The following is a 27,929-nucleotide window of genomic DNA, read 5'->3' as shown; positions in this document are numbered from 1 at the left end:
CTATTTTAGTGTCTAATAACGACAGTTTTTTGTTTTCCTAAAATGTTATCATTCTTGGCACCAAAATCAAACTCTCCAGTATTTTGTTAATGTTCATGAAATCACAAATATAATTGTAATGGTGAAGATTACATATAACAAATATTGAAAAGCAAGGAAGAAGAGACTTGAAAATAGAGACAACTCTTTAATGTTTTAATGGTTGGTTTTATAATTCATAAGTTACACTTTCATCATGATGAATTAAATTTCAATACTATAATAAAAGTAAATGTATATAAAGAATTATAATTAAGTGGAGTTTTATTAAAAAAAATCAATCCTTTCAATCAATCAAATTAGAAATCAATATGATAATTGGTCTGGTCGTTAAAATAAATCAGAACTTTGTCTAAACCAGTAAGAAGTGGTAGAATTGACTAATATTGGTATATTAAATTTGTTCTAAACGGTGATTTTTAAATTTATTATAATTATTCGTAAAAATAGGAAAAAAAAGGATAAAATTATATGTGATGAAATCCCTGGTCTCAAAATTTTGACTGCGACGGCTAGGTGAGTCAGCTTTGAGGTGGAGCTGAAGTTGCCACTGTCGGTGCTCCGGTGACGACGGCGAGATCGTGAAAAACACCTTACAGACACTTCGTAACAAAAAGTTGAAAACGTAAGACACAATCAAACAGATGCAGAAAGTGAAAATTAATAAAATAAAAGAAAAAGGTGCAACCAACTACATTTGTTCCTCATCTTCCTTCTCTCGTCTTCTTATCCTCTACCCAACCCATACCATCTTCTTCTTCATCATCATAATCTTCTTCTTCTTCTTCTTCTGTTGTACTCACTCCTTCTCATTCCCTTCGTTTCCCATTACCATTCTTCACCTCCTCTCATGTCTTTACCACTTCCTATTTTGGATCTCAATCAGTCAGTTCACTGATGCTTTCACTCTTCCAGATCTGAACTCCTTCCACTCAACCACAAGCCACCATGGCCACTACACTTGCTTGGAGACACGCTGCCAACAATGCAAATGATCTGGTACCTTCTTCACAACAATTTGATCTTTTTTTCTCTTGTGCCAGAATGAGTGAGAAGTGTTCTGCTGTGGTTACTCTCTGCATGGGGGGAAGTTTATTTATGGATCTTGTTCGTTCCCGTTTGGGTTCATCCGGATGCTTTCTGTCCATTGCTTTGCTTAGTCAAGGTTTTGCAGTTTTGTGCTAGACGTTTCGCGACTCTGGGACGTGTCATTGGGGATCGTTCATTCATGGATGTTTAAAGGAACTGTGTGATTTAATTGTGCAGATGTGGGGGGTTTACTTTTTTTTTTTGTTGGTGTGTGATGCGTAGGTTAATTGATGCACTAGAATACAGTCTCTGACGGTTCTTCACAGTGTGTCCAGTTTCATGGATATTATGAATTTGGTGAGGGATGGTTTTTGTAGTATGATTAACTATGAAAATGCAATAGATCTTCTGGGATGCAGGGCAAAAGTAGAAAATGGAAAGAAGTGAATGGCTGTAGTAAAATGGTTTGTGTCTGTTTGCGTATTTTACTTTTCTGTTTAGGGGTTTGTTTAGATGCATGGTTCCTTGCTGATGTATTATATTGCTGAAGAACTATTTTCACTTCCTCAGGTCTCCCCCGGGTTAACTTAATAAGATGCAATCCTAAAGGATAATAAATGAATAATCTGTAGTGAAAACAAAACAACAATTCTTTTTGAGGAATGTAATCAAACTGTATTGGTTCATATCTTCCATTAGAGCTTGATTTCCCATTACATCTCTTTCTTTTATATTGAATTACGTAGTTATCCATCCGTTACTGGCTTTATGCCTGAGAAAAAGAGAAAGAAACAACAAATCTCACAGGCTGATTCGTTTTATGCGATTCCTTTTTCTGTGTTTATTTTTGTTACAACCCATCTTTTATTTGATGTTTTCAGAGATATGAGACATACCTTAACATACTCTTTTGATTGCAGGAAAGAAATGGTGATAGGAATACTCAAGATTCAGAGCCCGCAACTCCACATTCTGTTTTGAAGATGGGATTTAGGTCGGTTTGTCACACATGAATACTTAACAACCAATTAAAATTATTGATTAATTGTTTACAAAGCTGCTACAATCAATGATTGTAACACCTTTTTTTAATACATTTATTTGTTAGTCTCTGTTCTGCTTGCAGCTGACTAAGCTAACAGTCTAACCTGTGGGACTGAACTAAGAACCGTGTGAATTGGTCACTTTGTTTATGAACTATGTGATAGGGACATTCAAATAGGTGCTCACTAAATTTTGGCTTCTTACATGTTTAACTGGTTGCTATTGCAGAGAGCGTAACAGCAGCATGGAGGATCCAGATGGAACATTAGCTAGTGTTGCCCAATGCATTGAGCAGCTGCGTCAGAGCTCTTATTCTGTGCAGGAGAAAGAGTATTCCTTAAGACAGCTATTGGAGCTTATAGATATGCGGGAAAATGCTTTTAGTGCTGTTGGATCTCACTCTCAGGCAGTTCCAGTACTTGTTTCCCTTCTCAGGTCTGGTTCATTGAATGTAAAGATACAGGCAGCAACTGTCTTGGGCTCCCTTTGTAAAGAAAATGAACTAAGGGTGAAGGTCTTGCTTGGAGGATGCATTCCTCCATTGCTTAGTCTATTAAAGTCCAGTTCTACCGAAGGACAAATTGCTGCTGCAAAGACTATTTATGCTGTTTCTCAGGGTGGTGTAAAGGATCATGTTGGTTCAAAAATATTTTCAACTGAAGGAGTTGTACCAGTGCTCTGGGAGCAGCTGAAAACTGGTCTAAAGGCAGGAAATGTAGTTGAAGGTTTATTGACTGGTGCATTGAAAAATCTCTCCAGCAACACTGAGGGATTCTGGAATGCAACTATACGAGCTGGAGGAGTGGACATATTAGTGAAGTTACTGGCAAAAGGACAGCCCAGCAGTTTAGCAAATGTGTGCAATTTACTTGCTTCTGTAATGATGGAGGATGCATCTGTTTGTTCAAAGGTGTTGACAGCGGAGGTGACAAAACAACTTCTTAAACTATTAGGCCCTGGTAATGATGACTCTGTTAGAGCTGAAGCAGCTGGTGCTCTTAAATCTCTTTCTGCTCAGTGCAAAGAGGCAAGGCGAGAGATAGCCAATGCTAATGGTATTCCTTCTCTGATCAATGCTACCATAGCTCCTTCCAAAGAATTCATGCAGGGTGAGTGTGCTCAAGCATTACAAGAGAATGCTATGAGTGCTCTAGCAAACATCTCTGGTGGTTTGTCTTATGTCATATCTAGCCTTGGTCAAAGTCTTGAATCATGCACCTCACCTACCCAAATTGCTGACACATTAGGAGCTTTGGCATCAGCTCTCATGATTTATGATAGCAAGGCAGAATCAACCAGAGCATCAGATCCTTTGGTTGTCGAGCAGACATTACTCAAACAATTTGAACCTCGCTTGCCCTTCCTTGTGAAGGAACGAACCATTGAAGCACTTGCTAGTTTGTATGGAAATTCCGTACTTTCAAATAAACTTGCAAATGCGGATGCCAAACATCTGCTAGTTGGTTTGATAACAATGGCTGCAAATGAAGTGCAAGACGAGCTTATAAAAGCTCTGTTGACAGTGTGCAAAAGTGAAGGCAGTCTATGGCGTGCACTTCAGGGCCGTGAAGGAGTTCAGCTATTGATATCTCTTTTGGGGCTTTCATCAGAACAGCAACAAGAGTGTGCAGTTGCCCTGCTTTGCCTTCTATCATTTGAAAACGATGAAAGTAAATGGGCGATTACTGCAGCTGGTGGCATACCTCCACTTGTTCAAATTTTGGAGACAGGATCAGCAAAAGCAAAGGAAGATTCAGCAACAATCCTTAAGAACCTGTGCAATCATAGCGAAGATATACGCGCTTGTGTTGAAAGTGCCGATGCTGTTCCTGCATTATTGTGGCTATTGAAAAATGGAAGCCCAAATGGGAAGGATATTGCTGCAAAAACTTTAAATCATTTAATTCATAAATCTGATACTACAACTATTAGTCAGCTTACAGCTTTATTGACTAGTGATCTTCCTGATTCTAAGGTTTATGTTTTGGACGCTTTGAGAAGTATGCTTTCTGTTGCTCCCCTTATTGACATTTTACGTGAAGGTAGTGCTGCCAGCGATGCATTTGATACTATGATAATATTATTGGGCTCTGCCAAAGAAGAAACTCAGGCAAAGTCTGCATCGGCTCTGGCAGGAGTTTTTGAAACAAGGAAAGATGTGCGTGAAAGTAGCATAGCTGTCAAAACTCTTTTGTCAGCCAAGAAATTGCTCAATGCTGAATCTGAAAGTATCCTGATTGAGTCCTCCCACTGCCTGGCTGCAATATTTCTTTCCATCAAAGAGAACAGGGATGTAGCTACTATCGCCAGAGACACATTATCCCCTCTAGTTTCACTAGCAAATTCTTCAGTTTTGGAAGTTGCAGAGATGGCCACATGTGCTCTGGCAAACCTTATTTTGGATGGTGAAATTGCAGAGAAAGCTATTGCAGAAGAAGTTATCTTACCTGCCACTAGAATATTATGTGAAGGCACAATTTCCGGAAAAACTCATGCTGCAGCTGCAATTTCTCGCCTCTTACATTCTCGGGCTGTTGATTATGCTGTAACTGATTGTGTGACTCGTGCTGGAACTGTTCTTGCATTAGTTTCTTTCTTAGATTCTGCTGTCAATGGATCTGTTGCTACATCGGAGGCTCTAGAAGCACTTGCCATACTGTCCAGGTCGGTAGAGACCAGAGAAAATATTAAATCTGCTTGTGCTGTTTTGGCTGAATTCCCTAAAAGCATAAGCCCAATAGTCTTGTGTATTGTTGATTCGGAGCCAATGTTGCAGGATAAAACTATTGAGATTTTATCTCGATTATGTAAGGATCAGCCTGTTGTTTTAGGAGAGACTATTGTGTCAGCACCTGGATGTATATCTTCAATAGCTAAGAGGATAATTAGTTCCACAAATGTAAAGGTCAAAATTGGGGGAGCAGCGCTCCTTATTTGTACTTCTAAGGCAAATCATCAGAGACTGGTGGAGGATCTAAGTTCATCGAATTTGTGTGTCGATCTTATTCGATCTCTTGTTGATATTCTTGTTTCTGCAGTGCCTTCTTCGGGTTACCTGGATGGTGACAACCAGGAGCTCATTAGCATATGCAGGCACATAACAGAAGAGGCCAACAGTTCTGAATCCAACACTAGCATTATCTGTGGTGTTGACTTGGTGCTATGGCTACTGTCTATTCTTGCTTGTAATGATGACAAAAATAAAATTGCAATAATGGAGGCTGGAGCAATTGATGTTCTCATTGACAGAATCTCGAATTGTTTCTCGCAATATTCTCAGGTAGCTTTTCTGTCAATCCAAAGAAATGGATAGTTCATGTGATTCTAATCATAGGTAGGTAGTACATGAAATAGAAAATCATGCTTTAACTCTCTGCTGCTCCCACCCCAATGTTTTTTCCAGAAGTAAACTAAAATCCTATAGTTCATGCAAAGTTTCAAAATCTCCCACATCATCCCCTTGATAGAAACAGTTCCTCTGATAATTTTCTAGATTCTCAGTTGTATGAAATTGGACATAGTGGTTGGAGAGACAATGAGATCTTTATAGAATGAAAAACTGTTCAAGACAAATTGAATTTTGGGTAAAAAGTAGAAAACAAAGTGTTAGGATAGTGTATGTACTTTATTTGGCAAATCAGTGTCAAAAAAAGTTATCACAGTTTTAACTTAATCTTTATCCACTACAGTGTTATGTTTCTTCTAGTATTTCACAGCTAGGGAGACGGGGGAAGGGATGATAAGGAGGTTAATTTTTTTAAACTTGAATTAACCAAAATTTTATGTAGATAAACTGTATTTTCCGTAGTAAATGTTTATCTTGTACTTCAAGGCGTCCTTTGCTGTAAAACTTAAACAATGTTATGAGATTTATTTCTGTATATAAACCCGGTTAGCTCAATATGGTGAACATGCAGATTGACTACAAAGAAGATAGTGTCATGTGGATTCACGCTTTGTTGTTGGCGATCTTGTTTCAAAATAGAGATATCATACGGGCACATCCAACTATGAAATCTGTACCAGCACTTACCAGTTTAATGAAATCAGAGCCATCAGCAAACAAATATTTTGCTGCACAATCTATAGCTAGCCTTGTCTGTAATGGTAGCAGGGGAACACTCCTGTCTGTGGCAAATTCTGGGGCAGCAGGTGGACTTATCTCTTTGCTTGGCTGTGCTGATACTGATATACAGGATCTTCTGGAATTGTCAGAGGAATTTTCTTTGGTGCGTTATCCTGATCAAGTGGCTCTTGAAAGGTTGTTTCGAGTTGAAGATATAAGGGTTGGAGCCACTTCTCGAAAGGCTATACCAGCCTTAGTTGATCTGCTCAAACCAATTCCAGATCGTCCAGGGGCACCCTTTTTGGCACTTGTACTTTTGACTCAGCTCGGTAAAGATTGTCCTTCAAATATGAGTGTAATGGTGGAGTCTGGAGCCTTAGAGGCACTTACGAAGTATCTTTCACTCAGTCCGCAAGATGCAACTGAAGAAGCTGCTACAGATCTTCTAGGAATTCTGTTTAGCAGTGCTGAAATAAGAAGACACGAATCAGCATTTGGCGCTGTTGCTCAACTTATAGCTGTGCTACGGTTAGGAGGAAGAGGTGCAAGGTATAGTGCTGCAAAAGCCTTGGAAAGTTTGTTTTCTGCTGACCACATCAGAAATGCAGAGATTGCTCGGCAGGCTGTTCAACCATTGGTGGAGATTCTCAGTACTGGTTCAGAAAAGGAGCAGCATGCTGCCATTGCTGCATTGGTGGGGTTACTGAGTGAAAATCCATCAAGAGCTCTTGCTGTTGCAGATGTTGAGAAGAATGCAGTGGAAGTTCTTTGTAGGATCCTTTCATCAAGTTGTTCAATGGACCTGAAAGGGGATGCTGCTGAATTATGTTGTGCTCTTTTTGGAAATACAAGGATTCGCTCCACAGCAGCTGCTGCAAGTTGTGTTGAACCTCTTGTCTCTCTCCTTGTATCTGAGTTCAGTCCAGCTCAGCTTTCAGTTGTCAGGGCACTGGATAGGCTTGTTGATGATGAGCAACTGGCAGAATTAGTTGCTGCACATGGTGCAGTTATTCCTCTAGTTGGCCTACTGTCGGGTACAAATTATATACTACATGAGGCCATTTCCAGAGCTCTAGTCAAGTTGGGAAAAGACAGGCCTGCTTGTAAAATGGAGATGGTTAAAGCTGGAGTTATTGAAAGCGTACTTGACATCTTACATGAAGCACCCGATTATCTGTGTGCAGCTTTTGCAGAATTGTTGCGTATATTGACTAATAATGCTAGTATAGCTAAAGGATCATCTGCTGCTAAAGTGGTTGAACCACTATTTTTGTTACTGACAAGGCAAGAATTTGGGCCTGATGGACAGCACAGTGCATTGCAGGTTTTGGTTAATATCTTAGAACATCCAAAGTGTCGAGCTGACCATTCATTAACTTCTCGCCAAGTTATTGAACCACTTATCCCTTTGCTCGATTCTTCAATTTCAGCAGTGCAACAGTTGGCTGCTGAGCTTCTTTCACATCTACTTCTCGAAGAACGTCTTCAGAAGGATCCCGTGACACAGCAAGCAATTGGCCCTCTCATTCGAGTTCTTGGTTCTGGTGTACACATACTGCAGCAGAGAGCTGTAAAAGCCCTTGTTAGTATTGCACTAACATGGCCAAACGAAATTGCTAAAGAGGGTGGTGTCATTGAAATTTCCAAAGTGATATTGCAAGCTGATCCTTCCCTTCCTCACGCTTTATGGGAGTCTGCCGCCTCCGTTTTGTCTAGTATTCTGCAGTTTAGCTCTGAATTCTACTTGGAAGTGCCTATTGCTGTATTGGTAAGGTTGCTTCGATCTGGCTCAGAGACCACGGTTGTTGGTGCTTTAAATGCTCTTTTGGTGCTAGAAAACGATGATGGAACTAGTGCAGAAGCTATGTCGGAAAGTGGAGCTATAGAGGCTCTCTTGGAGCTCCTGCGATCTCATCAGTGTGAGGAAACTGCCGCAAGACTTTTAGAAGTATTGCTGAACAATGTAAAGATTCGAGAAACAAAAGTAACAAAATCAGCTATTGTACCATTGTCGCAGTACCTTTTGGACCCACAAACTCAAGCACAGCAGGCAAGGTTATTGGCAACTTTGGCTCTCGGGGATCTGTTTCAGAATGAGGGCCTTGCTCGAACAAGTGATGCAGTTTCAGCTTGTCGTGCTTTAGTAAACGTGCTTGAAGACCAACCAACAGAAGAAATGAAAGTTGTAGCCATATGTGCTTTGCAGAATCTTGTGATGTATAGTCGATCAAATAGAAGAGCAGTTGCAGAGGCTGGTGGTGTTCAGGTTGTACTGGATCTGATAGGTTCAAGTAATCCAGAAACATCTGTTCAGGCTGCGATGTTTGTTAAACTTCTCTTCTCAAATAATACTATTCAAGAGTATGCTTCCAGTGAAACAGTCAGAGCGATAACTGGTACGATTCTCTTTGCTTCTCTTGCAGTTTTTTCTGCCTGGCTGTTTTGGGACATTATTTTTTTTCATGCAAAATTCCTGAAAAAAGCTGCATGATAGCATGCCCTGATTTTACTTTCTAGAAGATGTAGCCTTGGTGCTGGAGTAAATTTGAGTAATGAATGTTTTAGAAACTGAAAAATAATTATTTTTAAACAATAATAATAAGTTCTTTAACAGTAGGAGTGGATGCAGGTGATGAGTGTTTGTGTGCAATTCTGGCGATAAATTTATGTTGGTTTGGTTTAGTTATATTTAAAACATAATATTAAATATTTTGGGAAGGCTAAAAATACACCAAAGGAAACACTACCCTTGTCATACAAATTGACATAAAAAATGTTTTTTTTTTTTTTTTTACGTTATGATACATTGAACATGATATATGATTTTTGACTCACTTTCACAAGCCGAGTCATAGCTTGATTTCTAAAAGCTTTTCAACAAAACAAGTGAAGTTCATCAAATACATTACATGCGAAGAAGTGGACAAATCTTATGAGCAATAGAGGAGCTAATTTTAATTGATAGTGCACCTAAATTTATGGTAGGAAGCATATAAATTATGGAACCTGTGTCCTTTGAACTTCAACCTATCATTAAATTTGAAAGCATACTGTAGCTGTGCTCATGTAGTCTTCTAGCAAAACTAGGCACTTTTTTGCTTTATTAAGTGTTCAATTAATGTTACTTTAACAATTTTAGATTGCAGTTTTTCCACAGAATTGATTGATGAACAATGGTGATTCATTTAAGCGGAAACACATCTCCCCCTACTCACTTTTTATCTCTAACTAAGGTCTTTTGTTCATATAGCTGCTATTGAAAAAGATTTATGGGCTTCTGGAACCGTGAATGACGAGTATCTGAAAGCCTTAAATTCTCTATTTAGCAACTTCCCAAGACTTAGAGCAACTGAACCATCGACACTTAGCATTCCCCATCTGGTTACAGCCTTAAAGACAGGTTCAGAAGCGTGTCAGGAAGCAGCATTAGATGCACTTTTCCTGCTCAGACAAGCTTGGTCAGCATGCCCAGCTGAAGTTTCTAGAGCTCAGTCAATTGCAGCTGCAGATGCTATTCCACTGCTGCAGTACTTAATACAGTCTGGGCCACCTCGGTTTCAGGAGAAAGCAGAATTTTTGTTGCAGTGTTTGCCGGGGACATTGGTAGTGATCATCAAACGTGGTAACAATATGAAACAATCCGTTGGAAACCCAAGTGTTTACTGCAAGCTTACACTTGGCAACACTCCCCCAAGGCAAACCCAGGTCATTTTTTTATATTTATGATTTCTTATTTTCCTATCAAGTTGGATATTTTGTGTGTTGTTACGGGGGAAGAGAGGGCTATTTAGCTTTGTCTGAGTATGCACCAGGATCCAGTCAAATTGGGTGTAAAAGTAAATTCGGGTTTTGTTCTCCATGCCAGTTATCTACAAATTTAACCCTAGAATCACTTAATATTACCCGGCTTTTCTCCTTGCAAATTATACCTATATCAGAAATACTCAATTAGGATTTACATTTTTAGAACTGTTTCCTGGAAGAACACCTCATGATCATCTACCTATTCTGCTGAGGTTTTTCTACGTGTTGTATTGGCTGCATAATTGATTCACGTAACCAAAATAATTTTTTTATGGCACTTTTTGCATGCCCCTTTTTGTCAAAAAAAAAAAAAGAAAAAATCTGCCCTGTTAGTATAGGTTTTTCTTCATTGTTGGTTTTGCAATTTTACTTGTCCCTTGATCTTGGGCATCGTATCTAATGCCACTTCGAAGTTGCAAACTATTTTGACCTTCTTGAGTTTCAAGATGTACATGTAAGAGCTTAAGCTTGTTGAAAATCATAAAGGCAAAGAGCATTGTGGTTTTGGCTGAATGTATATAAAAACTGTTGATTTTTTATTATGACGTCATAGTGTATTCTATACTCTTTTTCCTGAAAAGTGAATATACTGTATTACTAATATCCTTGATAATGGGTTGATCAGGTGGTTTCAACTGGCCCTAATCCGGAGTGGGATGAGAGCTTTTCATGGACTTTTGAGAGTCCTCCAAAAGGCCAGAAGCTTCATATTTCTTGCAAAAATAAGAGCAAAGTGGGAAAGGTAAATGTGGAAAAACGTGTAGTAAACGCAGCAGTGTATTCATCTTCAAATATTTTGTTTCTTGGTCTCATTATTAAATGGATTTTATATTTTTAACATAATAAACATTTTTAATTAAATACTTTTTATCTGTTTCCTTAACCAGTATTTTTAAGACTCGTTTGGTTAGTCTTTGTTTAACCCTCTAATGTGATTTGTTGACAGAGTAAATTCGGGAAAGTAACAATCCAGATTGATCGAGTGGTAATGCTTGGATCAGTGGCTGGAGAGTACGCTTTGTTGCCTCAAAGTAAAAGTGGGCCGCCACGGAATCTAGAAATAGAATTTCAGTGGTCTAACAAGTGATACCATCCAGCTTTCAAATTGCATAGTTAAAACAGACTCTTCTGTCATAATATTCTTTTGTAACTTGGTCGTTCATTCCTAGTATAAAACACTAGGGGCACGAAGATCAGGCCAGCTTCGCTTTTCTTGTATGATTCTTTGAGTGTTGTCAATTTAAAGTTAAATAGCGAGTCTGTTTTATCATCATTTTTTGTATTGGGGCTTGTATTGTAATAAGTCGACTTAGTATAGTTATTTGACAGTAAATTGAATGTAAAATATGAATGACAAAAACTGTTGTACTTGGAGTGTGGATCTGCTTCTTACTCATCCGTAAGGAGTCTCTTCAATCTCTGGAGGAATCTAGTAGAAGAGAGAAAAACTTATGGTGTGTCTAGAATCCTCATACACATGGGTGTCACATACCTCATCAGTGTTTCTTTTTGTTTTTGGAGACTCTAGCACTGAAGTGGAACTTTACACGTAATGGAGCTTGTGCTTACCTTCTTCACATTTTGTGACTGCTTCATGTTTTAGTTTTACTTTTTGTTTTATACATGTACATGTAAGCATGTTCAGTATTCTGAGGTAAAAAATAGTTAATTTTGAGTATACAATTATTCATGGATGATTTTGTTTTTGATTGTGCACTCAACATTTATTTTTTTAACATGTATTTGTATTGTGTTTGAAAAAATAGATGAGATTTGCTTCTAAATTTTGAGAGTTTCTATGATTGACATGGACTCTTTAACAAGAAGTTCCAACATTATTAGACATAGTTTGAAAATATCACATGTTCTTCTCGGTAGGTAGCCATGTTGTAGTTTCAAAGAAAAGCATGAAATGTGAGAAATTGAGAAGTGCATTATGGTGGTAGCATGGCAAGGAAAAGCCTATTTGATGTGATGTGGACCAATGGCAAATCCATGAACATTGCATTGTTGTTATCTCACCTAATTCTGTTTAATATTGCGTGCCAGCTGAAGTTTACGTCTATTTTATTATGTGTCTTCAACAACAAAATGATTCATTCGACAACTGGTTCACAAGACTTAGGAGAAAAGAAATCCATTGAACCAACTCGAATTCCTTGCGCTGTATGATGATGACTTGAGATTGATCGAGGTCACACTTTCACATGAATACATTGTGATGTTGACTTGTTATTCCATTTTTTTTCACCTAAGTTATAAATTTACTTATTATTCTCAACACCAAACAAATTTTTACATACATTTCACATTCATTGTTTTACCTTTCAATCTTTATTTTTGACAAATACAAAAGGTTATCTTTTTTAATAATAAAAATATTCCTAAAAGTGGATTGTCAATGTGAACAAAACATCTTCTTAAGTTTATTTCATTATTATTAAATACAATTATCTGTGTTAAATGGTAAAGATATCATATTTACTAAAAATAGAATTTTTCTTTTCCAGAATCTTGAGTATAAATTTTTGGACAAGTAATAAGATACGAGTGAATTGAAAAATTTTAATATGTATTTGTGAAAGTTGGAATTTAGGTAAAAGACTCTCCAACCCAAGTCAATAAAAGATTTTGAATAAAAAGAATAAGTAAGAGTAAGTATGTATGAAATACTATTATATCTATATAGAGTTTCTAAGTCTTATGACTCATACGATAAAATTAATAATATCTAAGAGAATAAAAAGTAATATTGACGACTATATATATAATAATTAGATAAATAATAGTGATAAGGTATTAAAAAATATTACGATATAATTAAACTATTGAAATTTAATCACATATACAATGAATATTTCCACCAACAAATATATCTCAATATTTTTTAATTATTTTAGATTAACAAAACTTAATGAACCTTCTAGAATCATATAACTTAACATATTTATTGGACTCGTTATATAGGAAATGCAAACTTGGACTCCCAAATTATATAAATAATATAATAAAAACTCAAATAATTACTAAACGAGTGGATATTAAATATTGAACATGACACTTTAGACCAGACAACAAAGAAAAATTCTTACAAAGGCTGGGAAAAATAAAATGAAACATAATGAAAAAGAAAAACGTATACATTTCAATACTGTTTTCCTAATATACTTGATTTTAAGAAAAAAAACGATATTTTAACATCAATTTTTGACATTATTTTGACACTGCACACGTGTCAAAATGTAGTTGGATGATTTCAAATTAAAAAAAGTTGAGGCAAGGGTATATTTGAAATAAAAAAACTAAAGTTTCTTTTTTAATTTAAAATCATCTAACTATATTTTGACACATGTACAGTGTCAAAATAATGTCAAAAATTGGTGTTAAAATATATTTTCCTTTCAAGAAATATATATATATATAAGACTTAGAATCGTAAAGAAAGAGATAAAACAGAAAGATTGATGCAGCCTTTAGCTGCACCTTCCACCCCCATTTCCTAAAGTGATTCTTTTTCTCATAATAGGAATACAGAATCCGAAAAGGAAAAAAACACAGAAAATGCAGCTTTCCCATGTTAGTTCTCTTTTCCTTCAAACATGAGCATCAAAACGTATGTCATGATAGGACAGACTAATTTTCTTCTACTAAAGCAGAATAATTGCTAATTCCTATAAGTATTGAAAATAACTTAAAAAAGATCTGATTAACTTTAAATGAAGTAGTAATCATTATAATCATTAATCTTGTTTTGACAAGTTTCCATATGCAGTGGATAGGCACTTTACAGGGACATGATATTTAAGATATAAGTACTACCAGTTTTAATTACGTAATTATAATAATTTTAAGATAAGCCTTAGTTTGATTTCCTTGTTTTGGTTGATGTTATTAGATTGAACAGTTCATTCCCACCTAAAAGTTTTTCATGAGGGACCATATCTATGTTTGTTACCAAGGTTAAATATGTTTTTAGTCACTATATTTTGGGGCGATTTTGGTTTTAGTCCTTCTGTCAAACTATATTACAATTTAGTCCTTCAACTTTAGAAAACTCTGATTTTAGTCTTTTTTACCACATTTTTTTAACTTTATTTGCTGTTTAAAGCACGTTTCTCAGTTAACATTGAAGCAAAAATGTGTCAAACAGTGTAAACAATCCAAATGCTATAATAAAATGTGTTTGAAACAGCAAATAAAGTTAAAAAAATTTGGTAAAAATGACTAAAACCAGAGTTTTCTAAAGTTGAAAGACTAAATTGTACTATAGTTTGAAAGAGGGACTAAAACCAAAATCGCCCAAAATATAGGGACTAAAAACATATTTAACCCATTTTAAAATCATTTATACTAAAAAATGCTTTAACGTATGCATGATGACTGCTAGTACGTGGCTATATTGTTTTGTTTCCGTCACTAAAAGCTTACACTGATATTTTGCTGTATATTTTCTCACCTACTAACCATACCTATAAGTTTAGCACATTGCTTTTGTTTATTTTCTCTTTGCATCACTTTTCCCAAAAGGAGGAACTTTCTGTGCAGAGTTGCTTTGAAGAGAAAAAGGTCTTCATGCAGTTTGGTTTAATTATTTCATTAATTTTTCCATTAGGGCACTTTAAAAAAAGAAAAAGAAATCAGCATTTTTATGATGTGAGAATTTTAATTACAAAAACAAATTCATGGATGATAAAATGATTGAATTTTTCATCAAATAATATATGCATGGGAGTGTATATGATGAAATAGAAAGGCATGATATAATGGGATTGGTGAAAAGAATGAGACATTGTTAAATAAAATGGACATCTATTCTATATATAGAGGCCATCATATAGCTGTATAGGACAAAACCAAACAGAGAAAACGACATGCATACACATATTATATATATTATATCGATGTTATCTGTTCCAAAGTTTCAAGAGACAGACATCAGAACTTGCTATGAGTTCAGCGACATCAATAAATAAATAAATAGATAAAAGGTTCTATATATATATATATATATATATATATATATATATATATATATATATCAACCAATTATTGAAAGCCAAAAGAAAAAATTAATAAAAGGGTTCAGTTTCTAATCATGTGCAAACAAACCTTAACAGTTCTTATAATAAAGAATTTGTAATGTTTTTTCTTCAATACTAATGTATGTTCTTACCTGGATTATATATATATATATATATATATATATATATATATATATATATAGGTCTAATGATATATCATATTTTTTAAATTATTTTTTTTATTTATGTTTTAGTTGATTTTCATATAAAAAGAAAAATTTCGATTTTTTATTTTAAGAATTGGTTAAGAATTTCAAGAAAGTTTAAACTGTTATTTTAAAAACCTACTTTATAATATAAGTCCAATTCTCCTTGGTAGTTTCACCAACCATTAGCCTTATATAAAAATATATTATATTTTAATAAAAATAATACAGTAATAAAAAATCTTCGTATAAATGTCGTGCTTTGATACGTGCAAAGAAGAAAACTCTACCTCGTAACATGATGTACATAAAATTGACAATAAATTCCAGGTCTCTAATATATCAATTTACATTAAGGATACAATAAAAAAATACTTTTTAATATATAAATGAAATTATAATATAAGATGATTTTTTTTTAAATTAAACAATTGATGAGATTGTTGTATTAAAATAGTACTGGTTTTGGAATTTGTGATTAATGGTGCACCAACTCCTCCCAACAGCTGTGGTGTGTGAGATGTTCCCAACCAAACGCGTTCGTGGATTTTGTCATTTCACCACTTTCTTAAATAAACTAATTTCAAAGTCCACTGCCTCTAACAAGCTAATCATAAAATTAATAACTCTTATCCTCATTGCTAATTATACTAGTTAAATCTTAAGACAACTAATCTATTATTACCGACTGCCATAATCCATGTTAAATATTAAATTTGTCAATAAGTCTTATTTTTTTTATGGATTTAATTACAAAAACTTTTAAAATTATTAACGGGTATATATTTGTCTGTAAAAGTTAATTACCAATGGTTTTTAATTCTTTCACTGACGGAAAGATCTATCTATAAGTTATACACACATTATCGATGATTTTTTTTATCGGTAATGCAACAAAATGAGCGAAAAATTTTCCATTCATTTTTTACTTATTGATGGATTTATCTATAACACCGTTTTTCTCCTCCTTCCTCATCTTATTATCGTATTTGCATGTCCAAGCCGACTCCATATCCATTCAGTCAGGCCACTTCTCCGTCTCCATATGTGAGGTCTTTTATTCTAACTTTTTCTTCTCTAGCACACACAAGAAATATGTAGTGCCTCTATTCTTCACTTTTCACGAAATTATGCAACTAAACATTGTCTCCACCGTGCAACATCACCGTTTGCTAGAAGTTCAGCCAGAGCCACCGTTCGTTCGAAGTCCAGCCAAAGCCACTGTGCAACTTCCCCTTTCACCATTATGCATCCTACAAGTGGATTCTTTGTTGGATGCATAATAATGAAAGGAAGAAGCACAACCAGAGCAGGGAAGAAGACGAACCAGATCGAGATATTTACCGACGGATTTTTCTTTGATAATTACCAACCGATTTCTTTCTTCAATAATTACCAACTATTTTTTCTTTCAGTAATTACCAACAGTTTTTCCTTCAGTAATTATCGACAAAAACAAACTGTTGATAAAATTTATCGACAATACTTTTACTGATGATTGTTTGGTTATCGATAATGACCATTTACCAATAAATTTTAACCGTCGGTAATATCACTTTATTGTAAGATATAATATCAATCTATTATGTAAAACGATAAACTTTTTCTTACATTCAGTAAGTAGAATTCAACACAACAATACTAATGTCAAGAGTATAAAAACATGATTCTACAATTTTACTTTATATGTAAATTTTACATCAACTAAAAATAAAATTAATTTTTAGTATATAATTGAGTGTAAATTTATCTTATAAATTGATTTTATAACATTGAATTAAGTTTAAAGTTTATTTTTTAACAGTATAAATAGCAAATTATTAAAAATTTGATTTTAAACCTTATTTTTTTTTCAACTAGTAACTATAAATGTTGTTTTGTTTTATGAAATGTAAAGAAGATAGGTTTATTTGTTTTAGAAGGCTGTTTTAAGAAGGGCAAGGCCATGGAAGGTTCGGAGTTTTACTTTTATGACAGAATATTTTTCTTTAAAAAAGGGGCAGTGTGACTTTTTTTTTATCAACCAATAAAATGATTTATATAAATATAAGAAAGAGGATAAGAGTCCAAGGAATCCACCTTAACAAAAAAGCTGTTTTTGCAGTCATAACCCCCACAAAACTTCTAACTCCCAAAACATCAAAGTTCTTTTGTTTTTTTTGAGGAAATTATTTCATCAATCAGAACAATAATCGATAAATGTTTCAATTTAACTCACTGGTGTATGCAATTTGAATGCAAGAACATTAGAGATGAAATCACTATAATGAAATAGCATAAAGCTCGCTTTCATGACCATCATTGCTAAATTTCTTTAGGATTTAATCATCATACTTAATTAGATTTATTTTAACTTTTATTAATAATCATTTTAAAAAAATAAACTTTGAACAAACTGTATAAAAATTAAATTTACAATTGTCTTAAATATTCGGGAGACTCATTGATTCTAGTGTTGTATATACCCAAGTAGAACATGGTCTTATGTGAATGATACATATATAATCTTAAATAAAACTATAATTGATTAGTGAAGTTTTTTTTATTTTTTTATTTGAAGATCTATTTTCACTACAATATATTATTTATAAATTAATGAAGAATATCAAGCTTTTGCATGTAAGATAAGACTGACCGAGACATGTAATATATTTAAATTTAAACCTATACGTACCTAACCACCCATTTACTAATAATTTGAGTGTTTCTTTTCTTCCATATCATTTCTCCTTTAAGAATTTTTTTTATGTTACAAAATTAGAGAACCCATTAGAGATTTTTTAAATTATTAGATTATTGAGTTGCTTAAATTATTAATATATATATATATATATATATATATATATATATATATATATATATATATATATATATATATAAAAGTGATATAGATGACTGACGGGATTGAGATGACTTAACATATTTCGTATTCGAAGTATTTTTCATTTTGAAATTCTAAAGTTTTTATTTTAAAATTTTAAACTTTTATCACGGTATTGAACTTAAAATAATATTTCAAAAATTTGAAGGAGTACAGTATATTTAATTGTGTTTACCTCAATTTTTAAAGGATTGAGATATACATAAATTTTTTATATTTATTTAATATTTTTTAAATACAAATTACTGGTACCATGTTATCTAAATTAATAACTTCACATTCATTTCACACATTAAAAAAAATAAAATAGTTATAAAATTATAAATTTTTGTATTATTTTAGAAAAGAAAAGAGTAATAATATTAAATGAAAATAAAAGATTTTTAAGGGTAGGAAAAATGTGGGGGTTACGAAAAAGTTTACTGTTTTGTGGTGTTATGGGGACCACGACCTTTGTTTCCTCTGTTTGAATCTGATTAAACGTCTCTGTATATATAAGTATGTGACTCTCCCTCTGTCACTGAAACAACTACTCAAACGTACCATACAAGTTCTTCACAGCGCATAGCAGAGACCACTGTTTTCTTCTTCTTTTTTTCTTCTTTTATTATCATTATTTCAAGGTAAAGAAGGAAGGAAGGAATCCATTTTTTATTTTTAACAAAGAAAGTTCCTTGCATCTTCTTTTGTTTCTTTTCAATATCGATCAATCTGTCTGTACAAACCGTGTTAGCATATACACAGACTGGAATAAGAAAGGAAAGAGTCTGTGATAAGATAATTAAAGTGAACAAAAAAAAAAAAAAATTGTATGGAGTTGTAACGGTGTGTGCTATATATTTGTGTGTATGTGTAATGTATGGTTTCCAGTTTGAGTCTGACGATCTCATCAAACAATCTTCTTTTTGAACAAGTTTTGATCTTTTGTTTGAACAGAGAGAAATGGGAGTTGGAGGCACACTGGAATACTTGTCTGATCTAATGGGTAGTGGGTATCAGCAGAGGAAGAAAAAGAAGAAGCAGTTTCAGACGGTGGAGTTGAAGGTGAGGATGGATTGTGATGGATGTGAGCTTAAGGTGAAGAACGCCCTCTCTTCGCTGAGCGGTGAGTTACGTAAATTGTTGTCATGATTTATTATTATTATTATATATATTGAGCAGTGTTAGTTATTGAAGATGAAATGGTTACTGCAGGAGTGAAATCTGTGGAGATAAACCGTAAACAGCAGAAAGTGACAGTAAGTGGGTATGTTGAAGCAAACAAGGTGTTGAAGAAGGCGAAGTCAACAGGGAAAAAGGCTGAGATTTGGCCGTATGTGCCATACAATTTGGTGGCACATCCATATGCAGTTGCAGCTTATGATAAGAAGGCTCCTCCTGGTTATGTGAGGAGAGTGGAGATTGCTGCTAACACTGGAACAATCACAAGATATGAAGACCCTTACGTCACCATGTTCAGTGATGAAAACCCAAATGCCTGCTCTATCATGTAGACAAAACATGTCTGTCTTTTCGCACAGCATTGTAAATTTTCAAATTTTAATGCAGTGTTTTTGTCTTTTTCGTTTTCTCTCTTTTTTTTTTAATCTGGTCCATTTTCAAGTTCTTGCTTTCCTGGATGTTAACTTCTTTTTTGATTATTACATAAAAAGATGAGAACAACGTTGCTGTGATCATGGTGCATAACAAAAAAAATGTCTGCTTGTAATTTGAGTTTGATGTTTTTCTTTTTGCTTGCACGGATAAAAACACAAAGGAATGATATAAATTATTAAGTTGCACTTTTGATCTATAATTTCGTAGGTCTTCCTTCAATTGTATCTCTACAATTATCTTCTCTCAAAATTTTATTAACCTTTAATTTCTAAATTGAGGAATTATTTTCATTGATTAAACTTTTCTGTCTCATATTTTAATGTTATTATTTTAAACAAGGTTATGCATTTCCACTATTGATAATATCATTGGAACAACAATAATAGACCTTGGACTAGAATAACGGATAAGTTTCTAGAAAAATAAAATAGATAAATCACGAATGGATATATTTATATTAAACAACAAATATTTTTTTCTTGAAGATTTTCCTACCTTCACTTCTGCACTACTACACTCTATATTAAGTAATAAGAATAGTTTTTCTTGATGTGAAAGATTAAACTTGTTACAATAACATACCATATTAACATTTTTCATTAAACAAGATGTGAAATGTTTGTTATATTTGATTAAGATTTTCTTCTAAGATACAACCAAGGATTGAATTTCACATCATATTGAGTGAGAACTCTACGTAATTTTATAATTTTAATCTAATTAAAATGAAAAATAAGTAAATTACATGAAAACAACAATAGGGTTATGATTTATTAAAAATTTAATTGTGAATCTAAGTCTTATATTAAATAAAAATGAGAGAATGAAACATTATAAAAAATGAAGACCCGTTAATTTATTATTTTAAGAATTTTGATAGAAAATGATGTTAACTCTTTATGTAGTTAAGTTGAAATCTCATTGATGTTATATTTTTTTTTAAGGAATCTCATTTTCTATAAACCTAACAATGAAGTACTTTTTTTAACAACCCAAATTCAATATGCATGACCATAAAAAATCAGGCTAAAAGAAACTCTCACTGATGTCATGAAAGTCTCCATATCAAAGGCAAAAGAGGAATGATTCAGCTTTTAAAAATATAGAGATTCCAATTGGGCAATTGGTCAAACATGTAATAGAATTAAAGATCAAAACCAATAAGGTTTATTTAGCTAATACTCAAGTAATCAAATGACCAATTATAGCATTATTGTTATTAAGAGTGATGATGAATATGTTACTACGGGAGAGAAGAATAAACAAGTAAAGGGTTTGAGAATTTTGGAGTAGGAAAAGTATGGAGAGCCAGAAAGAAACGAAGGAGTTGAAAAAGAAAGTGAGAATGAAGAGGAGGAAGTAAATCTAGAGATAAAAGCACAAATAAAAAATGGTTTAAAGTTAAAGTACCCTTTACAATTGAACTTCCCTAACCAAAATTCTAACTAAGAAGGACAAAATATATATATATATATATATATATATATATATATATATATATATATATATATATATATATATATATGAAATCTATGAAGAAGTGGCATACACAAAAGAGAAGGTACGTTGAGTTGGATCCAATCGAATTAGAGATGGATTGCGCATAAGGATTGAGAAAACTTCCCCATTCCTATTCATTACCATTGAAAAATTGTGCATAGTTTTATTTCGGGGTAAGCATTAATTCGATGTCTTTGTATATATTGGATAAGGTTGAAGATATGGAAGAGAAACCAACACGTAGGATAATACAACTTGTAGATCAATCTGTCAAACATCCATGTGTTTTAGAAAATATTCTTTTTAAGGTAGATTTTTCTTTTCCTGCAGATTTTGTGGTGATGAATATGACTAAGAATTCAGAAGTTCCCATAATCTCGGTGAAACTATTTATGAAGATATCTAAAACCATTAGTTATGTTAGAAAGGGGAAATTCAAGCTTAATGAGGTGGTCACTTTTAATGTTATAGATACTACATATAATGGTGTTTGTTTTTTAGTATGATGGAGACTTTTCAAGAACTCACAAAAGGAGAAGGAGAAAGATGTAGAAAAATTTGCAAGCTTGGAAGTGTTGAAGAAGATTGCACATAACAAGAGAAGAACTGCAGAAGAATTTATATGAAGAGAAACCTAAGTTAGAACTTAATATACTTCCATCTCACATTAAATGTCTTTCTGGAAGAAAATCATGAGAAGCTGATATAAATTTTACTTTAAGAAGGAAAACTTATTATTTTGAAGTTATATAAATGGAAGCTCTAGAGTGACATATTCCCCAATGGCTATTCATAGCTAAAATTTCTAAAGTAATTGGATCAAGTATAAAGCAATTACATTTTTTTATTATTCAATTATAGATTATTATTATTTTTCTACTCTTTTATGCTTAATGTTTGTTTTTGATCTGTCCATCTAATTAAATGTTTTTCATTTCTCAATTGTAATTGGAAAGTTACACTGAATTGTGATATGGATAAATAATTAAGAGTTTATATGCTTAGAGATAGAGTGAGAAAGGACAGGGCATAGTTAGAACCCTTTTTCTTAAAACTAGTAGAATGAAAATCAAAATATTCTAGCCCTTGAGATATTGAGGTTAGAAAAAATTTTTGGGTTGATGATAATTAGATCTTGGATGAGAAATGCGCTAATTACATTTTAAGAAGCCTAACTGACTTTAAATCCAAAGATTTCACTCATTTTATGGCGCAAAATTATAAAATTGAAATATCTTATTATTTTTCATTTATTTTATATGCTATGGTCTCTAATATATGTTTATTTTATCATTCAAATTGTCATAGTATAAGAATCTATACTTTATTGCCGGAACACAAACATATGTGGATAAAACTTTTATTTATCACTTTATTACTTATAAAATTTGGTATTGATTATAAAATTCTTAACCAAGCAAAGAAGAATATGGTTGAAAGGAGTCCAAATTGCCTTCAATGAGAGGCATTGATTATTTTTCCTGTTCTATACATTCAGAATGGCATTACATTTTGGCTTTGCCGACCCCGAACGTTGCTAGCTGCCGAGTTACGGAACACTAGGCCCCTCTTATCACCAAAAGGGAAAATTTGACAGTCTGCATTGGAGCTATTTTTGAAAAAGCATACAAAATTTAAACCAATTCCAATACGCTTGGTTCCCAGAAGAAGGTGAAGAAAACAGGAACATAATGTTCAAGGAAGGCATATCCTTTTTCTCTCAATCAACGTGAGGCAGGAATCAGCTTTACTTTTTCTGCTTTGGCTTTTTCTATTTCCCTCTCCCTTTACCTGATCCTCGCAAAGTGTAAAGGCACATGCAACCTCGGGATAATATAGAGGATTCAACATATTTATGCACATTACTATTCTCATTATTATTATGATAACCACACCTAACGTCGACACGTTGTAAGAAAATATTCAATGGTGCAAAAAACGTATACTGACATAAAAGCTAGTCAGATGTTAGCTAGTATGCCTGGGCTAATTTGCCTCACAAGTTGAACCAGACACAGAAGCCCAACTTGCATTTGAGAGAATTAAAATTGAGGATATTTTTAGTTAGATTAATAACCCCGAATGGATGATTTATCAAATCAGCTTAGAAATCATATTTGAATCTTTTTAATTACTAATCCTGTTCAAATTACGACTCTCCCTTGGCATTTCACTGCTTAAGCAAATATAGTCATGCCTATTTCAGATTGGAAGATCACAAGGGTAAAGCATGCATGTATTAGAAGTAACATTTATCATATGAAGAATTAATAAATTTTTATCATTCAGAGATACACGTGAATTATCTAATACATATCCCAGGTAGAACTGGTCATTATTCTCAAAAGGTATATCCAGGTCAATCATGTACCACTCCACTAAACAGGAACAATAATTTATGGTAGCTGGAATCAGGAAGGAGATTCTGCCAAACAAGTTGATCCACATTCTCCTCTATTTCATTGCTCCAAAAACAATAAGAAATTAGAATTGTACCTATTTTAGATAAACTAGCCCAGAGAAGAAAAGAAAGCATACCAGTAAATATCACCATTATCTCTTTAGCAATAATAGCTTTAAGTAGAGGTTTTCACGTTATACTACAGGAAGATATATTAAATTTATTTACCGCAGGTCTGCTTCTACCTGCCATTTAAACAACATAATGTAAAATTCACAAAGAACTCTGTGTTTCATACAAGAATCGAAATATCAAGCAGTCTATGTTTTAGCTATGATCACTTTTGTCATCAAATTTTAATTCTTCCTATTAGATATGATCAATTCCAACCGAATAAACTACTAAAGCAAGTGATCAATGCTTTATCATGCAGGTGCTTATTAAATATAATGAATGAAAACCAATTAAATTACTAAAGCATGTGATCAATGTTTTATCAAGAAGTAGCATACATACAGATGCATAGAATCTTCTCGCTAGATTGCCAAGAATGGAAGTTATACTATTTTGATAATTAGGAAAGAAAACCAACAAGGTTTGGTGCCCATTTCCAAGCACACAGAAAGTAATTTGAACAGAACAATAGTGTTTGGCTACCATTTCAACTATATGTTTTAAGAACATAAAAATTCTGAGTTGTGGAAACTCACCCAATCCATGTGTGGTTCATATGCATATATGTATCTGATCAGTTTCGAGTTCGTTCACTTCGATCTGTTCCCCGAATAAAGCTCAACAAAATTAACATCATACAGAAGAGTGGCATTGGCGGGTATGTTGCAGTCACCTAATTATTTAATCAGTGACAAACTTGTCAAAATCAAACAAATTTAAAGAATCAAGTCATATTCTGATAATGAATCATACACTTAATATCTACAGCCTTTTCTTGAACAAAAGTAATGAACTAAAAAAACGCAAGTTCCATGTAATAGTTAAAGAAATCCTAAACATGTAGACAAGAATTTTACTAAATGATCTTTTACACACACACACATACATAAAAGTTTCCCTGCTCTGTAGTGTTATTCTACTACTTTATTGGTGTTGCAGATACAGTTAAATTTTCCATATGCGGTGAAACGTAACCTGAGAAGCACCCCGCAGGTTCAGGGCCATATGCTAACTGTGGAGGAATCTGCAGTTTGCGTTTACCACCTGGGTTAAAATGGTAAATTAGCAAGTCGGTAAAGAGACAAGCAAGTGACACGTGTCATGATCTAATAATTAAATTAATACCTATCCGCATTGGAGGTACTCCTTCACCCCCTAAAATTCCCTGATCCAGTCCCTTGATTACCTGGACACAATACACTCTCATATATAACAACATAGCAAAAACTGTTACTAAATACTTTAGGATAAAAAATAAATTCTGTACCTTGCCAACACCAATGCGCATGGTGAGAGATCTACCACGTTTGTAGCTGCTATCAAACACTATTCCATCGGCAAATCTCGCAGTATAGTGAACCTGTGTTGCGCATACCATTAATATTCATAATCAGAACAACAACCTATAACTAAATAACAAACTAAAATGTTTGCCGGCGTGCAGAAATTGAGTGAGTAACTTACATTGATAAGCTCACCGAGTGGAGCTTCTACACCGAAGCCCTCAACAATATCACAGTAACCGAGGCCAGACTTCACATACTTGTACTCACACAAAGGCTCTCCAACGGTAGCGTAGTATTCGATTCTTGTGGCGTCCGCGTCCAATGCCGTTAAACCCATCACCCAAGCCGTTACCAACCCAATACCCATTCCAACCAATGGATTTTTGTTACTGTGAACTGCACATGGCAACTTAGTAGGCGCTTCGCAATTCTTACCATTCGGTTTCCAAAAACACGAAGGAGAGCAATAAGGAACGCGAACACCGGAACACAGTGAGAGTGCCATTTTCCTTTCTGTTCCACGTTATCTATATCTTTACTCAATTCTTTCTATGCCTCACTCCCGATATTAACGGTTAGCTTTTCCATTCCTATATTATTCATTTTGATTTTTAGCAAAAAACTTAAATATCTTTCGTCTAAAGATTTTATAAAAGAAAAAATAAACTCTATATTTTTTTGGGCTACAAAATGACAAATATTGGGCCTTCAAAACTTAATTGGGCCAGAACCAGAAAACCAAGGTCTGGACACAAATAATCAGAAAAAAAATAATAAAGAAACTCAAGAATCCTCTCACCTCAATCGGCCACGTAAGCGTAACTAACAAGTACGTTTCCAATATTCCCTAACTAACTTCTCAAAGCCGTTCACTCGCGCGCGCTCATATAACCATCTCACTGGCTTCATTTCCCGCTTGCACTCACTCCCAACTCGAATCTTTGCTTCTTGAATACTCTCTCCGCTATGGAAAATTCCTTCTCCCTGCGATTCGCGCTTCTCTGCGTCGCGTCTTTCCTTGCCATACTCTACGGCACCAATGTCACGGCCACAACCGCCACCCCTGCCACCACCGCCACCAACCAAGGATTCCAAGCTCCCTTCCCGCCATCCAATCCTCCACCAACTCCGCACAATATCCAAGAACACTCGTTCTTTTCTCACACCGCGCTCCTCCCTCCGATCTTATCTCACCTCGGCTTCCACGAGCTGGCAACGGCGGCACCGTCGCTGTCCGACGCAGCAACCACCGCTTCCTCAGCCTGGAACGGTCCTTCCACAATCTTCGCTCCCTCCGATGCTTCTCTCCGCTCCTGCGTTTCTTGCTCCGTCCCGAACCTCCTCCGCGAACACATTGTTCCCGGCCTCTTCACCATCGATTATCTCCGGAAACTTACTTTCGGCACCAAGATTGAGACCTTGAGTGCAGGACGTTGCATCACTGTTACCTCCGAGACGCATCATCGGAACACCAACACCAATACCAACACCAACAACACCGTGGCCGCCGCAAAGGTCTTCGTCTTATGTTAACTTATAGATTAATTTTCAGCCAGAATCTATTTTTATTTTCTGTTCAGTTTAATCACTATGTATTTGTTTCCTCTTTCGCGAAGGTTTTCATAGGCGGTGTGGAGATCACGCAACCGGATCTCTTCAACAACGGCATGGTAGTTGTTCACGGCCTTCAAGGTTTCGTCTCCCCTCTATCCCCGTTCTCTTGCGAGGTGGAGAGGATGACATCGCTCTCGTTTCCGTTCCATCCGGATCACCGTTCTGGTCACGGTCAGCATCATCTCCACTCTAACAACGCGGCCGCGCAACCTTCTATGATGCGCTTGATGCTCCGAGACGCGATGCTCAGACTCCGCAACAACGGCTTCAGCATCCTCGCCCTGGCGATGAAGGTTAAGTACGCGGAGCTCGTGACGCTCAACAACATGACTGTGTTCGCCGTCGACGACATCTCCATCTTCTCCGGTTCTCACGCTTACATCAGTAACGTCAGGTTCCACATCGTGCCGAACCATTACCTGTCGATTGCGGATCTCGAGAAGCTTCCGGTCGGAACTGCTCTGCCAACGCTGGAACGAGGTCAGCCGCTCATCATCACGACCTCCGGCGGAGGAGAGATGTCGGCACCAATGAGGATTAACTACGTGAGGCTTAAGGTTGCGGATTTGATCCGCAACGTGAAGATAGTGGTGCACAGTGTGTATTTACCGTTTCCGCATATCAATCCTGTGGCTGCTGTTTATGATACTATCGTAGGCGGTGAAGGAGCCTCAGAAGGAGAGAGTGATGTTTCAGATTCTGCAGAACAGATGCCACAGGGAACTTGTTCTGCTCTTGATGGACATGGAAGTTGCGTCACTGGTGTGACTCCAATGCCTCACGTCAAGGCAATGGTGGAGATTGAAGACCACCATGGCCTGTGAATAATTCCGTCCTCAGATTCACGAAGAGTGATCTCTGAGTGCAGTTTGTAGTTAGTCCACTCTGTTATCCATGTTAGCTCTCATTAGCTTGTGTTATCTTCCTTTGGTTTGAGCATAAGCTGTGTATAGTCATAGTCAGTCAATCTTGTTGATTTTGTTCTTCAATAAAACCTTCACAAACGTTTATAAGTCTCTTGCATGCATACTTTGGGAAATTTTCGTTTATGATACAAATATTAATATTTTGATCAGATTTTTTTATTTTTATGTTTTAACCCAAAATATATATATATATATATATATATATATATATATATTTATTGGGAAATAATGGAAGATGAAATAATAGATTTTCCATACCATAGTATGTGTTTTGGAACTTAAGTTTAAGATGATATAATATCTTTCTTTCATTCTTTTGTGACCATCTAGTACTTGATTTTA

General features: G+C 34.8%; 4 protein-coding genes across 4 annotated transcripts; 3 read left to right on the top strand and 1 right to left on the bottom strand.

The window, feature by feature from the left end:
• The first annotated feature begins 538 nt into the window (after positions 1 to 538).
• On the top strand, positions 539 to 11,718 carry LOC106769626 (protein CELLULOSE SYNTHASE INTERACTIVE 1). Its single transcript, XM_014655323.2, has 7 exons — positions 539 to 1,038; positions 1,989 to 2,062; positions 2,341 to 5,392; positions 6,030 to 8,574; positions 9,429 to 9,883; positions 10,608 to 10,724; positions 10,929 to 11,718. Exons 1-7 carry the CDS (start codon positions 988 to 990, stop codon positions 11,067 to 11,069), a joined length of 6,435 nt encoding a protein of 2,144 aa, XP_014510809.1. The 5' UTR covers positions 539 to 987; the 3' UTR covers positions 11,070 to 11,718.
• Positions 11,719 to 18,624: 6,906 nt separating this feature from the next.
• LOC106767355 (heavy metal-associated isoprenylated plant protein 23) lies at positions 18,625 to 19,651 on the top strand. The gene is made up of 3 exons (XM_014652232.2): positions 18,625 to 18,713; positions 19,027 to 19,195; positions 19,285 to 19,651. Exons 2-3 carry the CDS (start codon positions 19,033 to 19,035, stop codon positions 19,581 to 19,583), a joined length of 462 nt encoding a protein of 153 aa, XP_014507718.1. The 5' UTR covers positions 18,625 to 18,713; positions 19,027 to 19,032; the 3' UTR covers positions 19,584 to 19,651.
• A 3,772-nt stretch (positions 19,652 to 23,423) lies between these two features.
• LOC106764784 (photosynthetic NDH subunit of lumenal location 4, chloroplastic) lies at positions 23,424 to 25,628 on the bottom strand. The gene is given in 8 exon segments (XM_014649181.2): positions 23,424 to 23,640; positions 23,725 to 23,832; positions 24,298 to 24,366; positions 24,369 to 24,434; positions 24,737 to 24,805; positions 24,887 to 24,947; positions 25,029 to 25,121; positions 25,226 to 25,628. Coding segments are annotated over 6 exon segments (669 nt in total). The 5' UTR covers positions 25,553 to 25,628; the 3' UTR covers positions 23,424 to 23,640; positions 23,725 to 23,832; positions 24,298 to 24,313.
• Positions 25,629 to 25,868: 240 nt separating this feature from the next.
• On the top strand, positions 25,869 to 27,650 carry LOC106759081 (fasciclin-like arabinogalactan protein 21). Its single transcript, XM_014642096.2, has 2 exons — positions 25,869 to 26,562; positions 26,664 to 27,650. The coding sequence occupies exons 1-2, from the start codon at positions 26,014 to 26,016 to the stop codon at positions 27,483 to 27,485; spliced, it is 1,371 nt and encodes a 456-aa protein (XP_014497582.1). The 5' UTR covers positions 25,869 to 26,013; the 3' UTR covers positions 27,486 to 27,650.
• The last annotated feature ends 279 nt before the right edge of the window (positions 27,651 to 27,929 follow it).

The sequence above is a fragment of the Vigna radiata genome, chromosome 1, assembly GCF_000741045.1.
Source record: "Vigna radiata var. radiata cultivar VC1973A chromosome 1, Vradiata_ver6, whole genome shotgun sequence".
NCBI lineage: Eukaryota > Viridiplantae > Streptophyta > Magnoliopsida > Fabales > Fabaceae > Vigna > Vigna radiata.
Note: the sequence above shows the minus strand (reverse complement) of the source record. Positions and strands in the feature narration are given on the sequence as shown.

Excerpts from the sequence above, each read along its gene's own strand:
- LOC106769626 (XM_014655323.2), top strand. The coding sequence starts at position 988 with ATGGCCACTACACTTGCTTGGAGACACGCTGCCAACAATGCAAATGAT. Across the intron at positions 2,063-2,340 it reads GTTTTGAAGATGGGATTTAG|AGAGCGTAACAGCAGCATGG; the intron begins GTCGGTTTGTCA and ends TTGCTATTGCAG. Across the intron at positions 9,884-10,607 it reads CTCCCCCAAGGCAAACCCAG|GTGGTTTCAACTGGCCCTAA; the intron begins GTCATTTTTTTA and ends TGGGTTGATCAG.
- LOC106759081 (XM_014642096.2), top strand. The coding sequence starts at position 26,014 with ATGGAAAATTCCTTCTCCCTGCGATTCGCGCTTCTCTGCGTCGCGTCT. Across the intron at positions 26,563-26,663 it reads ACACCGTGGCCGCCGCAAAG|GTTTTCATAGGCGGTGTGGA; the intron begins GTCTTCGTCTTA and ends TCTTTCGCGAAG.
- LOC106767355 (XM_014652232.2), top strand. The coding sequence starts at position 19,033 with ATGGGAGTTGGAGGCACACTGGAATACTTGTCTGATCTAATGGGTAGT. Across the intron at positions 19,196-19,284 it reads CGCCCTCTCTTCGCTGAGCG|GAGTGAAATCTGTGGAGATA; the intron begins GTGAGTTACGTA and ends TGGTTACTGCAG.